The sequence below is a fragment of the Larimichthys crocea genome, chromosome XX (genome assembly GCF_000972845.2).
Source record: "Larimichthys crocea isolate SSNF chromosome XX, L_crocea_2.0, whole genome shotgun sequence".
Taxonomy (NCBI): Eukaryota; Metazoa; Chordata; class Actinopteri; family Sciaenidae; genus Larimichthys; species Larimichthys crocea.
This window is the reverse complement of record NC_040030.1, coordinates 6,393,403-6,407,153: the sequence shown is the minus strand read 5'-3', so window position 1 is coordinate 6,407,153 and position 13,751 is coordinate 6,393,403. Positions and strand designations below refer to the sequence as shown.

Below are 13,751 nucleotides of genomic sequence, written 5' to 3'. Positions count from 1 at the left end.
ACTTGTGCAGACTTGAACATTGAGTTCAGTCACTGCTCACTGACCTGATGTTTGGTCTTGTCCAGCACGAACCACCGTGGTTTCCATGGTTTCAACAACGCTCCTCTCTTAAACAGAATGCCTTCAAAACTCCTGATAGGAAAAAGTCGACAGAAATGTAGAGATTTGAGGGATTTCTCTGACAACATCTCTTAACATAATTACACTCCCCTCAGTGCCTCGGTAAAGCGTGGTGGGTACAGACCTGTTCTCACTCTCCGTGCTCTGGAACTGGCTGTAGAGCGTGCTGGTGCTGGTCCGACCGGCGACAGGCGTGGAGGTGGCGCTGGCCTCGCATTCCAGGGCCAGGTTGATGGAGGAGCCGACCCCGCTCTCCTGTAGGTAGACACCCTGAGAGCGCCGCTGGTGGCTCAGGTTGGACGACATCAGCAAGGAGCTGGAGAACGACGGCTGGCGAAGGAAGAAGGAAGAGCTTCAGAGAGAGTCTGGGACTCCTACAGATGCATACCCAATGTCTGAACTCTCTTTTGATAGAACTTCCTTGGTTGCTTAATGTTACTCATCTCTTTACATACATATTGAAATGGGCAGCGGTGCTGAAAATGTGCTTTGTTTATATCTAAAACAGAAAAACACCACAGCACAGTTTTTACCTGCATTCTGCCTTTTTCACCACTAGGTGGCAGAGGAAACCAAAATCCACTGAAGTCACCTACTTTTACACATTTAGGATACTAAACTGGTAAACACACTCTAAATTATTCAAATATGATAGAACATATTCATTTGTTTCTTGTTGGTGGTCCAGATGTGACATGATGTGACTCCACAGGAGCTGGTTGAAGGTCTCTGATTTGTCCAGTTCTGCCTGCTGCTTCTGAACTCACACAGTGTTTATCAGTTTGGTTTGGAGGCGACACAGAGAGATGAAGTGATGATCTCCTTGGCAGATGTTTGTCTGACACAATAACGCTCAGATGGAAAGTATTTGTTCCTGGAACACAAACTATTTAAAAATACGCAGCCATTTGATCCTGATAGGATCAGTAAATAAATACCGCCCTGCATATGTGACACCATTTGAGTTGATTTGTGTTGTTGGTGGATTAGTGGATTTGGATTGGAGAAGCCCTCTGCGCAGTTTCACTGGGTGAAATATCATTTGAACATATTTGTAACTATACGAACACTGGACATGCTACAAAGTTGAATAAATTTGAAGTACGTGGAAGTTCTTTGCAGGAATCTTAACAAAAAGCTGCACCTCAACACAACACTGCTGCTGACAGATCTTTTCTGCGTGTCCGTCGTCTCACCTTGCTTTCCAGTTTGGTCTCGGTTCTCTGCGTCGTCTTGATTTTATCCCACGTGTCCTTCCACTTCTCCGACGTCTGGCCAAGCTCGGCCTCCAGACTCTGCAGGTCCTGCAGCAGCTTGGTGATGGCGTCGGGCACCACCTTGCTCAGGCTGTCGTAGCAGGGCCACACGATGCGTCGCTGCGACTTGGGTCCGCTGGTGTCGGGTTTGTCCGCCGTCTCCTCCGCCACGCGCTCCTGCCGGCCCCTCAGCTCCCAGTCGTAGGAGGGCCCCTCTGACAGAGTCTCCTCCATGTAGAAGTCCCACACCTTCAGGTTGGAGATGAAGGTATATGGCCGCAGAACCTGGAACATACGGTTACTCACTTTAGAGTCTGCCTTGTGTCAGTGCGTATGATCATTGAGGATGATTAAATATCATGTGGTGAGCGTGCTGTCACCTCCTCATCTTCAGGAGAGAACATGTAGTTGTAGAAGATCGGAGTTTTCTTGTTGAGTCTGTCGATGTAGTCCCACACAGACTTACACACCTGAGGGCTCTTCCTCTCACCTTTCTCCTCATACAGCACTCCTGCACACACAGAGGGGCTTCATCAGGAACACACACTCCCATCGCCCACTTCAATAGTGTGTGTCCGTTACTCGGACGGGTTCTTACCCAGCTCTATGCGTTCGTAGTCGGAGTCGAGCAGGAAGGTGCGGAAGCGGTTGGACACGTAGTGGTAGGCCAAAAACTTCAGGTAGTACTGACTGAACTCAAACTCCATGGGGAACTGGAGGTGGATCTGAGGGCGGAGGGACAGAAACAGGTCAGTGCTACAGTTTAAAGGGGTGGAGGTTTATTTATATTGCATAGTATCTTTCAGACATTCCAGCTGCAGGGAAACAGGTGATTTAAGCGTCTTGCTTCATCTTTAAGTGTTAGCTGTTCATCTCTGAAGGAACACGCACTTTGCTGTGTGTCTTTATTATTTCTAGCTCCCAACACAAACAGAAGTGGCCCGTTATTGTGTGACTTAAGTTACGTCTCGTACGTCTTCCTGTTTTTTTAATATAAACTCCACATATGGTCGTCTGTAATCACGCTGTGATGTGACAGACGGACAGCAGCATGTTTAGAGCGTCTCAGACAGGGGGCGGGCTCACCGGAGCTAAATGAAGCCACGCTTCCTGTGTGTGATAAGAGGGCACGCAACCGACGTCACTCGTCAGCAAAACAGGAAATAGAGTCAGACACACAGGTAGATGGCGTGACAGAGTCACAGACATATATAGTAAGAGGAAACAGAACAGACATACATCATGACGGACTGCTTCGAGCCTCAGCTGCTGCTAATACTGTGCAGCTCTCTATTGTGCTGCTCACTTTGCAATTATCTTGTCAAGTGAGAATTCCCTATGCGTGGACAGATGAATCAAAGTGATTCCAACTCTTCTGCAGAGTGCTATATTTAAATAAACTTGTTATTATGTCGGAATCTGATCTTTAGATGTTTAAAAACATGTTATTTGCAGGACAGCGACGAGAGCGCAGAGGCTGTCCACCACAGAACGTTTCGGGGAGGAAAGAAAAGAAACTCTTGACCTGCACGTTAAAAACACAGTATTTGTGTGTGGGGATAAAAAAGGCTGAAGTCACACCCACCTGGTGCACGCAGTCGAGGAACTGCAGGAAGACGGGGGTGAAGCCGCTGCTCTGGCTGCCCAGGGTCTGCGCCCCGCGGTGACTGAATCTGTGTCCGAACGACAGCCACTCCTTCTCCACCAGCAGCCGGAAGCCGTCGAAGGTTCTGTAGTACGGGTCAGACAGTAGCTGCACCAGGGACACCACCTGCGCAGACATCACACTGTCAACTCGAAGCTTTGACTCAAGAGCAGCTTTTGGCGATGAAGTGTCACGGTGTCGGTCGTACCTGTGTGGTGACGTCCCAGCCGTCCTCCAGGCTGACCATGACCGACGAGCCTGTATCCAGAAGCTCCACCACCAGCACGGACACCTGCAGCACCCTGTGTAACTGAACACACACAAATGCAGGGTCAGTAAAACAACAACAACTAAAGTCTGGGTCAGTGAATGTACCACTGAGAGCACGAACCAGAGCCATCCACTCGGACTCCTCCAGGCAGCGCTGGAAGCTCATGTTGGGGTCAGAGACCAGGGAGCTGGGCACGCAGGCCTTCATCAGCTTCTTGAAGCTGTTCTTCACCTGCCGCACGTCGCACACTTCAATGGGAACCACCTCCCACTGCTGGAACGAGTCCTGCTTCCCTCCCTGAACACAACAAGTTAACACTGCTGACTCTGAAGCACGTTCAAACACAAACATCACGTCGATGAGCGCGTCGTCGCCTTACCTTGAGCTGGGATTTGTCTCCGATGATGTAGAGGTAAGCCCTCTGCTGGCGGAGAAACAGCGCCTCGCTCGGCCCACCGTTGGGCTGCGGAGACTCTTTCCCTGCCAGACGCGTCCCCACGTCTGGGTTGTAGGCACTTAGACGCCCGCTGCCTCGAATACTGCCCCATTTACCTGCGATAAACACAAACACACAGACATGGTAGAGTGTTCAGAGGACTCCTGGCATGGGAACTGAATCCTGTCCTTGTCATTAAAGGATCATTGTTTGATAATGAGCCAAATAAAGCAGAATGATCCTTTAAAAACACACGGGTGTGTTTGACGTCCACAGCTACTTGACAGCCATGCTGGTAAACAAGGCAGAAACGACTGAAGAGACTACCCAGTCCAGTTTGCTACGTGTGTCTCAACGACAGCTACGTTATGATGAAACAGAGCTGGCTCTGGCTGCTGCCGACATTCAACAGAGAGAAGAAGAATCAAACAGGAGACAAACAGACGTCGGGCGGCAGAGCTGCAGCGGCAGCATGCACACACAGCAGCTCTCTGATAAACACAAGCAGTAACAGACCATTAGTCTGCAGAGACAGAACGCTATCAGGTAACCACGGCAAACACACTCAACGCTACGGGGAAAAGAGATCTGATTGGTTAGATAGGAGTGTAGGGAGGGAGAGGGGGGACCTACTGTACCTCTAGGAGGGTTCCTGGCCTTGCCAGACACTTTGGGCTGAGAGAGGGAGATGACTTTCGCCCTTTGACCCAGTGCTGAGGTCAAACGACAGAGATGACCCGTTAAACAACACACACCACACATGGAGGATGGTTTCACACACACACACACACACACACACACACACACACACACACACACACACACACACACACATAATCCTCATGTTCAAGCCCCAATTTTATGACTTCACACACATTTTTTTTTTTTTAAAGGACTGTAAGACTAAGGTAACAGAGAATCTACAGGACACACACACACACACAGACGGATATGTCTCACCTCCTCTGCTGAAGGTTCCAGGAACATCCTCCTTGGTGCCCATCACCTGCTTCATCAGAGCTCCGATCTTGGGCTGCCTGAACTTATCTGAGGAGTCTGTGGACAGACCAAACAATCAGCTGTGGTCCTAGTGATGGTGAGTCTGTATGTGTGTGTGTGAGAGTGTCAGTCCACCCACCGGAGGTGCTCATATGTGTGGAGGTGAAGCCACTGAGTGTGTTCCTGCCGCTGCACTCACTGTAAGAAGGCATGGAGCTGATAATGGCCTGGAGGTATTTCTCCTGCTCCAGACTGGTGGAGTCCGCCTGGGAGGGGACTGCACAGAGAGGGAAACACATGACAAACCTTCATGATTAAAATAGATTTTCAGATAGATTTTACTGACGTGAGCTGGAAATGATTACAGTTCTTCCTTTTTTCTGCTTTTCATGTAGCTTTCTGATTTCTAGGCAGCTAACATTTAAGGACGACTGAGGAACGAGTGCACATGTATGAAGCAGACAATCCTGAAAAAACCCCAGCATCATTCCCTGGTTTGTTACCTGCAGTAGGGGCATTCGGGGACTTAAAGAAGCCCACCACTCCCTTTGCGTGGAGGCCTGCGGACCGCAGAAGGACAGCCTTGGTTCGGGAATTCCTCCAGCAGACCACAGGGAAGCGGTTCTGTCTGTAGCAGCGGCAGATTCTCTGGATGGTCGTGTCTGGGATGCTCTGAGGCACAATCAGCAGGCCGGGGTAGCTGTGACACACACACACACATACACACACACATATTTAGCACTGAGGAGATGTTCTACATATATGGTTCCCACCCTTCATCCCTTCGTTGTCTTTTCAGCGGCCTCTCACCTCCTGCAGACAGTGTACATGCGGTTGACAGTGGAAATCCTGAAAGGCTCGTTCTTAGAGCGCGTCAGGCTGTTGCTGAGCGTGCCCAGACCCAGTCGCTGGTAGTCGCGGCAACAGGCGCGCTCCACAACGTTGCTCATGGTCTGTCTGTCGGATGAGCGGATGGTGGAGGAGAGGGTGTGGGTGCTCTGGTCCACCTCCTCTGACACTGTGAAGACACAGGAGAAGCTAACTGTCACAAACGGGGAGCTTCATCTCCTCAAGTCACGTTTTTGAAATCAAACGTCACGCATCTCACCTGAGATTTCATCCTCGTCCAGCTCGGACTGGAAGCTGCTCCTGTTCTCCCAGGTGGGGGGAGAATACTTCTTCCTGGTCACATACTGCCGGCCGATGGTCCTCTTGGCAGTCTTCACCAGGTTTTTGGAGAGTGTCCTGACAAAGACGAGGAGGGAGCGAGGACAGAAAGATATCACTGTGCTGATTCTACAACATATTCCATTCAGGGTCACTTCCTGTTGTGCATTTCGATGTGAAGCCGCTCACAATGAGCTGATCTGACTGAATGTTCGCCTCAGTGTGTAAATCGACAGCCGCGAATTCACTGGTGTGTTACTGGTTTAGCATGCCACACGGTCAGAGTTAATATGACTGAATGGAGTGTTTTTAGCGCGCACACGCAGCGCAGAGAGGGAACAACAGGGCCGATGAAACGGCTGCCACATTTTCCACTGATGAATTATTCAAAGACTTCTCTCGTGCTCCTTTCATTCCTACAGAAAGACGGGAGAGCTCTGTGTGTGTGTGTGTGTGTGTGTGTGTGTGTGGTCAGGGGGCTGAGGGTTTGGTCGCTGAGACTTTGAATAAAGTGGAAACAAATTCACATTGTGGCTCCCGCTCTGCCATTTATGAAAAAAGCTAACATGTGAGGCCACATCCTGAGGTCACATTACAGCTATTCTCAAAGCATCATGGTCATAAACTCTTCCGTGTCGTTGCTGTGTGAGCTCAAACCTCCTGCAGAGTGGCACGCTGAGAGCGCTCACACTCGGGGGCTTAATGCACTGTGTCGTGACAGAGGCGACTCTACATGCATACATGCATGTAACATAACAGAACGGAGGCAGAAACATCCTGTGTCTTGAGGTGAAGTCACTCTATTTTGCACACACAAAGCACAGGGGAGACAGGTTTGGTGTGTTTGTGCAGATTTGAAGCAACATCAGCTGAGAAGCATGTTGCAGACAATTTATTTTCACTTTAATTATCTCAAACTCAGCCTTGTGTATTTAAATGAGCCTTGAACAGATGTGCTACTTTCCCCATCAGAGTAAAAACCTGTTTTTGGCATTAACAACTTCTTTTCTACCTTTGCTATACCAGTTTTACCGCTCACTGTGGTGAATCATACTGATGGTTATACTGCTTTACTGCCATCGCCATGACTACTGTAGCTGCTGTAGAGTTTTGTGATTGAAGAAGAGGAAACTCGCTACCTCAAGGTTGCACACGTTACATTGTGCTGTCAGGTCAGCATTAGCTCTGTGGTGAAAGGCTACGCCGCTCCACATTATGCAACCAGAACTAAACCAAGACCACTGAAATACTAAATATTTCTGCACCATGCTCATAGCAATGCTGTTTTCCAGAAAACCATTCTCAATCTGAAAAACACGAAACAGTTGCATGTGGTTTGTTCTGTTTCTCCCAGAGAGCTGTAAATCCAGACTCATTTGGATCACCTGCTGAGATTCTTTCATTCTATGCAGATGATTCCTTACTTGAGCGACTGGTTCTTGTCCTTGGTCTTGTGCTCCACCAAAATCTTCCCGGACTGACCCACGGTGAAGGCAAAGGTGCCCTGGACGTGCTGAGGGTAGCGCAGCTTGTGCATGTGCTTCCTGAAAACCTCAGCCAGGTCTGAGGCGACCTCCTCGTCGAACGCGATCTTCATCAGCTACAGGCAGACAGAGGAAACAGTGAAATGAGAAAGGAAGGACAGCAAGCGAAGAAAGAAGGAAGGAAGAGAAAGTGGATAATTGTGATAGGAGTTGAGGATGTAAGAGTACCTGGAAGGTGCAGGACCGGAGCTGTAGCCCCTCCTGGACAAACTGGTCCATGGGTAAAGTGACTGAGATCCTCTTCTCCTTGGTCAGAGAGGCGATGGGGAACGAGCGAGTCACCACCTGCTCGCCCACTGAAAGAGGAAGACATGCAGGCAAAGAGCAGGGTTTAGAAGACCCACGGACATGGAAACAGATCAAAGTGTGTGTGTGTGTGTGTGTGTGTCATATCTCACCTAGTGGATCGGTGGGTGTGCCCTTGAAGATGAGCCGGTAGGTGGTGAGGAAGATGGCGCCCTCAGCAGGGAGCAGAGGCGGACCTCCCATCAGCCCCGTGGCCTCCTCACGTCCGTCGGAGATCAGGTGGACTCGCATGGCGTCCATCACCAGCTCCTCGCCGGGTAATAGTGTTGGCCTCAGCAGCTTGGGCTGCACGGAGACAAAGAGAAGGAGGGGAGGAAGATTAATGACACAGCGGTGGCACTAATGAAAAATGTCACAACTCTCCAGGACTGAACTGTTTCAGGATTTCATGCATGACTAGATTCCTACATGTGTGAGAGATGATGTACGATACTTTATCCAAATATAAAGGACAGTAATTAAACTGATCAGGACTGATATCATTGCCCAATATTGACTTATCACAGGTGTATTAATATTGGCGTTTGTTGTGCGATATGTGCTGACACAATGCAGAAAAAGCAGATATTGCATGTTTTTTTTAGTTATTTATAATGATTAAATTATCTATAAAGTAGATAGAAATACTGATGACAATAAAGTTTATTGTTAAAACATAAATCGTATTCTGCTTCCATTCTATATTTGTCACAAATATTTGTTAACCACTTGAGGGATCACTGCAAATAAAAATATATATGTAAGAAGAATGTCAGTCAGTATATGGATATCTGTATTTTTTATTAAAGTCTCTGAAACCTCATGTAGACATTTAGGTCCAGTAGTGATACGTGAAAATAATGCAGATATGTTGCAGATAGTATTAGTGACCATGATAAATCTATAAAGTAACAACATGCTGTACATATAGTAATATACAAGAAAACAGGAGAACCGCAGCAAACAACACTCCACTCTTCAGAGTCTCATGCTTTCACGACCATGCGGAGGTCACTGCGCTGTTTGGGAAGATAAATGAGAAGCTGATATTGAAATGATCGTGTTGCGGTTGCGTAACGCACACGTCAGTTGCTCTGTAGTGGTGGGATCTTGGCAGAGACGACGTCCCAAACAAAAAGATAAATACACAAAAAAGAAACATGATAATATTCATTTGGTTGTGTTTACACGATGGGATGTTCATTTCATATTGGGTCGTGTTCTGAGCGGTCCCTGAGGATCTAAAGCTTGATTACACAACTCATTTTTAGACCAAGAGGCCTCTGTGGAGTGCTAAGCTTTCCTGAATACCAACAGTTTGAAACATGACCCTGGCTTTGTCCTCTGGTCCCTTACATCACTTCCTGCCCCGCAGTGAGGCCCCCGAGAGCTTCCTAAGGAACTTAACCTCTGAAAGGAAACGAATTACAACTTTCTAACCTGTTTCATAATCAGCTGCCCAACACATAATGCTACACATGTCCGCCCTCAAGCTGCAGTCACACGGAGGAAACAGGGCAGAGTTTCCTCCGTCGACCCCGAGAGCTGTAAACTGCACACAATAGTTTTTGTCTTTTAGCGCAGTCCACTGCCTCTCGTCTACGAGGACGTGAACCTGCATGCTACAAATGCTGACAGGACTCTGTGAGAGCAGAGAGTGCTTACATGTTCCACTGAGAAGACAAAACATGTCACGTCAGGCTCAGCGCAGCCACCGTCCCTCTCCAAAAACAACAGCACCCTTCACACTGAAGGCACTCGGCTCCTCTGGAGACCAAACAGCACGACAAGGAGAGAGCAATCACCCAGCATGCATTGCTCAGGCGTGCTGTGAGTCACACGGTTTCTGTCTCTGGCGGACAGACGTACCTGCCGTGACACTGTGAGCCTGAGCTGCAGGGATTGGTGGAGAGGGGAGTGGGCGGGGCTGGCTGGGGTTCTGCATGGCCTTTGTCCAGTGGGATGTAAAAATAGGAATTGGTTACCTTTTGGATCGGAGGCAGTCTCTTACTCTCCCTGTGGACTGCGTCCAACGTCTCGATGTGCATCTGAACAATATCTGTGAACGGACAGAGTTTGTCATGAGGTTTGGCGTGACGCTGTCTGTGGTTCAAACACAGATCAGGAGTTGGTGGTGCGTCTCAGGTGCCTCCGTACCTGGTATCATGGTGTGCAGAGCCTTCAGGTGCTCATTGGTCACGCCGCTCTCGTTACACACTTTGTCTACGAAGCGGTTAATGAAGCGCACCACAGAGTTGGCCACGTCGGAGCTCTCGGCATCTTCGAAGCCACTCTCCGTGTCGTAGCTTTCCGCCATGCTGCCGGCAATACTGTGAGACAAGAACACTGATCTGAACATTCATGTGTCTAAACTTATGTTTCTGTTTGATTCAGCCATGATTTGATCTTTATGGGCTGAATGAGAAGCTAAAGTGATCACACACATATGAGTATTGTACAGTTATGTCATCGTGCCTGGATGTGAGGCAATCACATAACTTCCTCTTTTCCCTTAATTAGACCATGAACTGTGACTGTAATACTTTAAGCTGAGGAGCTGCTTCTTTATTTTCGGACACCTCTGAATACAGGACAGTACCAAAAAAAAGTTCTGTATAACCTACATCGTGTGCACCAAGTGTTCAAAATAAATGTGGAACTTTTTCCTTTTTCTTCTTATTTTTCTTCGACTTTAACTTATACCTCTCTACTCTGAAAACACTGGAAGAAATGAGTCATAAATCACTGACAGCAGATCGTAAATGATTTTTAGTGGCAGGAGATATTTTGTAACCGACTTTTTCCAGGTGAAAAGAGACTAAAACTGAGCAGTTTTCACATGAATAACATCTCAAGGTTTATGTTACTGTTGGGGATATTTCTAAAGGCAATGAAGTTAAAGAAAATAAAAGAGAAAATAGGACATCAGTTTACAGGCCTACCTTATTACTTATCAATCTAAGTCTGATCCCTTCGTCCAAAGACTGACAGCTGTTCGTACCTGTTTGTGACGTAGCTGTTGCTGACGCTCTCCACGTCTCCGAGGCCGGAGCTCCTCAGCAGGCGGTTCTTGCTGGTGTCCAGTGGCAGCAGCAGGTAGCTCATCCTGTTGGCGTAGTGGATGGCCTGGCTGAACACCGTGCTCTCCTCCTTCTGCACGCGCTCCGCCTGCATCTCTTTGCTGAGCGTCGGCCACAGCCGGTTTTGCTCCGACGCCAGCTCCAAGGCGCTGATTTCCCTCCCGCTGCCTGAGCCGTCCTGCTGCTCCTGACGACAAATCAAGATCATGATTGATCATCTCGAGATAAAAATGACACTCTGCTCAGCAGGATAGGAGCCCCACTCATTAGTCTACTCGCTTTTTGTTCCAGAAATTCACCAAAAACTTTTGAACAATGTGTTCGACTATCATCCATCATTCGTCTGGTCACTCTGGTAACATATCGAGTGCTTACAGAGTTCTGCTGGTCTCCCTCCTCTGTCTCCAGGTACAGGGCTCTGATGTGGTTCTGGACGTCGCTGTAGAACATGGCCTCCCAGAACTGCATGGTGGTCCACACCATGTGCTCCTGCACGCAGCTGTAGGAGAACTGAGTGATGCCTGCGCCCAATTTCTGTCAGACGAAAACACAGGAAAAGACTTTAAATGGCATGTTCGGACATCAGTGAACTGTAAAACCAGGAGGGGAAAACTTAAATGAGTTCTAATCTGTTGATCCAATGTGGAATGAATGTTTTATAACTTACTCTGCAGAAGGCTGTGACGAGTGGAAGGAGGGCAGCCGCAATACCGTGTTCATCGATGTGTGAGCAGTCCTGATGGAAACAGGTAAATAATGGAATGATGTCACAACTTGGAAACCGTAAAACAGAACCAATGCTAATTATTAGATCATTCATTGTATCATACTTTAAAGCATAAACATGTCTGTTTTTATATGTTAGATTAATCCTTTAGCATCATTAAAGTCCAACTCGAATGACAGAGGACAAGTCAAAGTCTTGCTAATGGTCACTCCAGGGATATTGCCCTGTTCACTGCTGAAATATCTCATCAACTACCCCCTCAGAGAAACTCTCAGTTCAAACGTTTTAGTTTCTTTAGTTTGTGATCAAATATCTGCAAAACTAATGGCACTCACACAAGCTTCAGCTGTACTAACTAGCCTGTGATAATATCAGTTGGCTGATCCGAAATGTTCCTTTAATTTTCAGACCTCTTCGGAGGTGAAATATTTTAATGGATGACGTGCAAAGAAGTTGTCTAGCTTTGTTGACAGAGAACGACCAAATATAAACAGAAATACAAAATATGAACGTTTCCCATTTGCTCCTCTTTTCCCCCAAATGTGAACTCTGACAAAGCGTTAAGGCCTTTTCTGTTCTATTTGCAGGCTCACCTGTAGGGTGCAGTTCATCATTCGGACGATGTAGTCAAACTGTTGGTCGTCCAGCACGGCTCGGTTCTGTAGGACGTGCTGATTGAGCTCCTGGGTCAAACAAATCCGGGCCGCCCGACCCTTCAACGCCCTCAGTACGGCTGGCATTAACTGAACAGTGGAGACAACAGCTGAATCACAATCGCTTCACAGGAATCGACATAAAATCAGAACCAATGACACACAGGTGACTTTATTTATTGATGAAGCTTGCTGTGTTCTACTCGTACCTTCTTTGCCTCCAGCATCTTGTTCTCAAAGATGTATGTGATGCAGTTCCTGACCACCTCCAGCCTGCGGGCGCTGTTGGCCATCACGTTGCCGTTCCTGTCCACGGTGTCTCCTGCGGTGACGGGGCGAGGGAAGTGATCAGACACTCATTCATCACTGTGACACGGGACTGAACCCCATTAAACACACACTGCGAGACAGGCTGTTCACACAGGAAGTCTGAGACGCAACTGGAGACCATGAACTTGGTGTTACGTTTTTACAAATGCGACTACGAAACCCAACCCGCTGCCTCACAGCAAACTTTTGGTTGAGTGTGTAACACTTTTTTTTTTTTTGAGGTGTCACTGCTACACAACTTCTACTTCTCATTTCAAATGAATCAGACTTTCTAGACCTTGAGTTTACCAGATTACACACAGTTACAGCTCCTCAGTGTTCCACCGACAGCTCACCTAGTGGAGGCCCAGAGGGCACCATGCTCTTGATCTCTGCCTTGACCACAGGAGGCGCAGTCTTGAGCTTGGCGGCGGCATGATCGATGAAGAGCTCCACTGCGACGTCGTCCAGCAAGGGGAAAGGCGTCTGATTCTGTGCGGTGTTCTGGGTGTTTTCTGACGGCCGCTGGACTTTGTGCATCGCCACAGCGGGGTAAGGATTCTCCTGGAGGGAGGGGAAGACAGAGACATGAGACAAAGACGCAACTCAACAAAAACAGAGAGCTATTAAGTTTGGAAAAGTTCAGACATGAAGATGAAAGCGACGGAGAGGAGAGTCTCACGAGAAGAAACAAAAGAGGATGTAACAGGACAGAGTGGAAACCATTAGAGAACGTACGTTTTTGAAGAGCTGCTCAGCCAGCTCCCTGACATGGTTCATGACTTTCTGTGGACAGGTCTCCTCTTGTCGTATCCGCTCTTCATGATTGGCTACCAGCTGTTGAAACAGGACAAAGAAGGAAGTTACCTCAAACTTCAGCATCATTGTGTATATCCAGTTAGACGAAGAGCGACAGTTAATCTCTCACAGACTGCAATAAATAAATGAAAATGTGTTCCAAAAAAAGAGAAGGGGGAACAGAACACACTAAGGGATACACACAACGTGAACGTAAACACCTTTACAACATCCAAACCAACTGACAACAGTTCTCATTATGTTTATTATTATGTTTTATGAGTCATTTTGGACACAGTCGTCCCACTCACGTCATCAAACAGATCAGTGGCTCTGTACGGAGGCCCTCTCTCTGACACGAAGCCTGCAAACGCCATGCCGTCCAACACCTTCATGAGGAAGTCATCCTCTGTCAGCGCCCTCTGACCCAGGAAGGCCGCCTGTGGAAACACGTGTTACAC

The 13,751-nt window shown here is 47.9% G+C and overlaps 1 protein-coding gene across 6 annotated transcripts in view; it reads right to left on the bottom strand.

The window, feature by feature from the left end:
• sbf1 (SET binding factor 1) overlaps window positions 1-13,751 on the bottom strand; it is a 57,295-nt gene that overhangs the window by 5,750 nt on the left and 37,794 nt on the right. For 4 of the 6 annotated variants that reach the window (XM_019257863.2, XM_019257865.2, XM_010736922.3 and 1 more), the window contains 28 exons: window positions 13,602-13,730; window positions 13,231-13,329; window positions 12,849-13,056; window positions 12,393-12,505; window positions 12,124-12,273; window positions 11,471-11,539; window positions 11,179-11,337; window positions 10,725-10,990; window positions 9,881-10,053; window positions 9,709-9,782; window positions 7,837-8,029; window positions 7,607-7,734; window positions 7,319-7,494; window positions 5,836-5,972; window positions 5,538-5,745; window positions 5,231-5,427; window positions 4,867-5,004; window positions 4,689-4,784; window positions 4,367-4,441; window positions 3,672-3,844; window positions 3,413-3,589; window positions 3,230-3,331; window positions 2,962-3,147; window positions 1,975-2,101; window positions 1,757-1,887; window positions 1,317-1,661; window positions 245-450; window positions 45-132 (listed from right to left, as the gene is read on the bottom strand). In XM_019257863.2, the coding sequence (XP_019113408.1) occupies window positions 45-132; window positions 245-450; window positions 1,317-1,661; window positions 1,757-1,887; window positions 1,975-2,101; window positions 2,962-3,147; window positions 3,230-3,331; window positions 3,413-3,589; window positions 3,672-3,844; window positions 4,367-4,441; window positions 4,689-4,784; window positions 4,867-5,004; window positions 5,231-5,427; window positions 5,538-5,745; window positions 5,836-5,972; window positions 7,319-7,494; window positions 7,607-7,734; window positions 7,837-8,029; window positions 9,709-9,782; window positions 9,881-10,053; window positions 10,725-10,990; window positions 11,179-11,337; window positions 11,471-11,539; window positions 12,124-12,273; window positions 12,393-12,505; window positions 12,849-13,056; window positions 13,231-13,329; window positions 13,602-13,730 (4,323 nt within the window). The remainder of the gene's footprint in view (window positions 1-44; window positions 133-244; window positions 451-1,316; window positions 1,662-1,756; window positions 1,888-1,974; window positions 2,102-2,961; window positions 3,148-3,229; window positions 3,332-3,412; window positions 3,590-3,671; window positions 3,845-4,366; window positions 4,442-4,688; window positions 4,785-4,866; window positions 5,005-5,230; window positions 5,428-5,537; window positions 5,746-5,835; window positions 5,973-7,318; window positions 7,495-7,606; window positions 7,735-7,836; window positions 8,030-9,708; window positions 9,783-9,880; window positions 10,054-10,724; window positions 10,991-11,178; window positions 11,338-11,470; window positions 11,540-12,123; window positions 12,274-12,392; window positions 12,506-12,848; window positions 13,057-13,230; window positions 13,330-13,601; window positions 13,731-13,751) is intronic. The other 2 variants (XM_019257864.2, XM_019257866.2) reach the window with 2 other exon arrangements.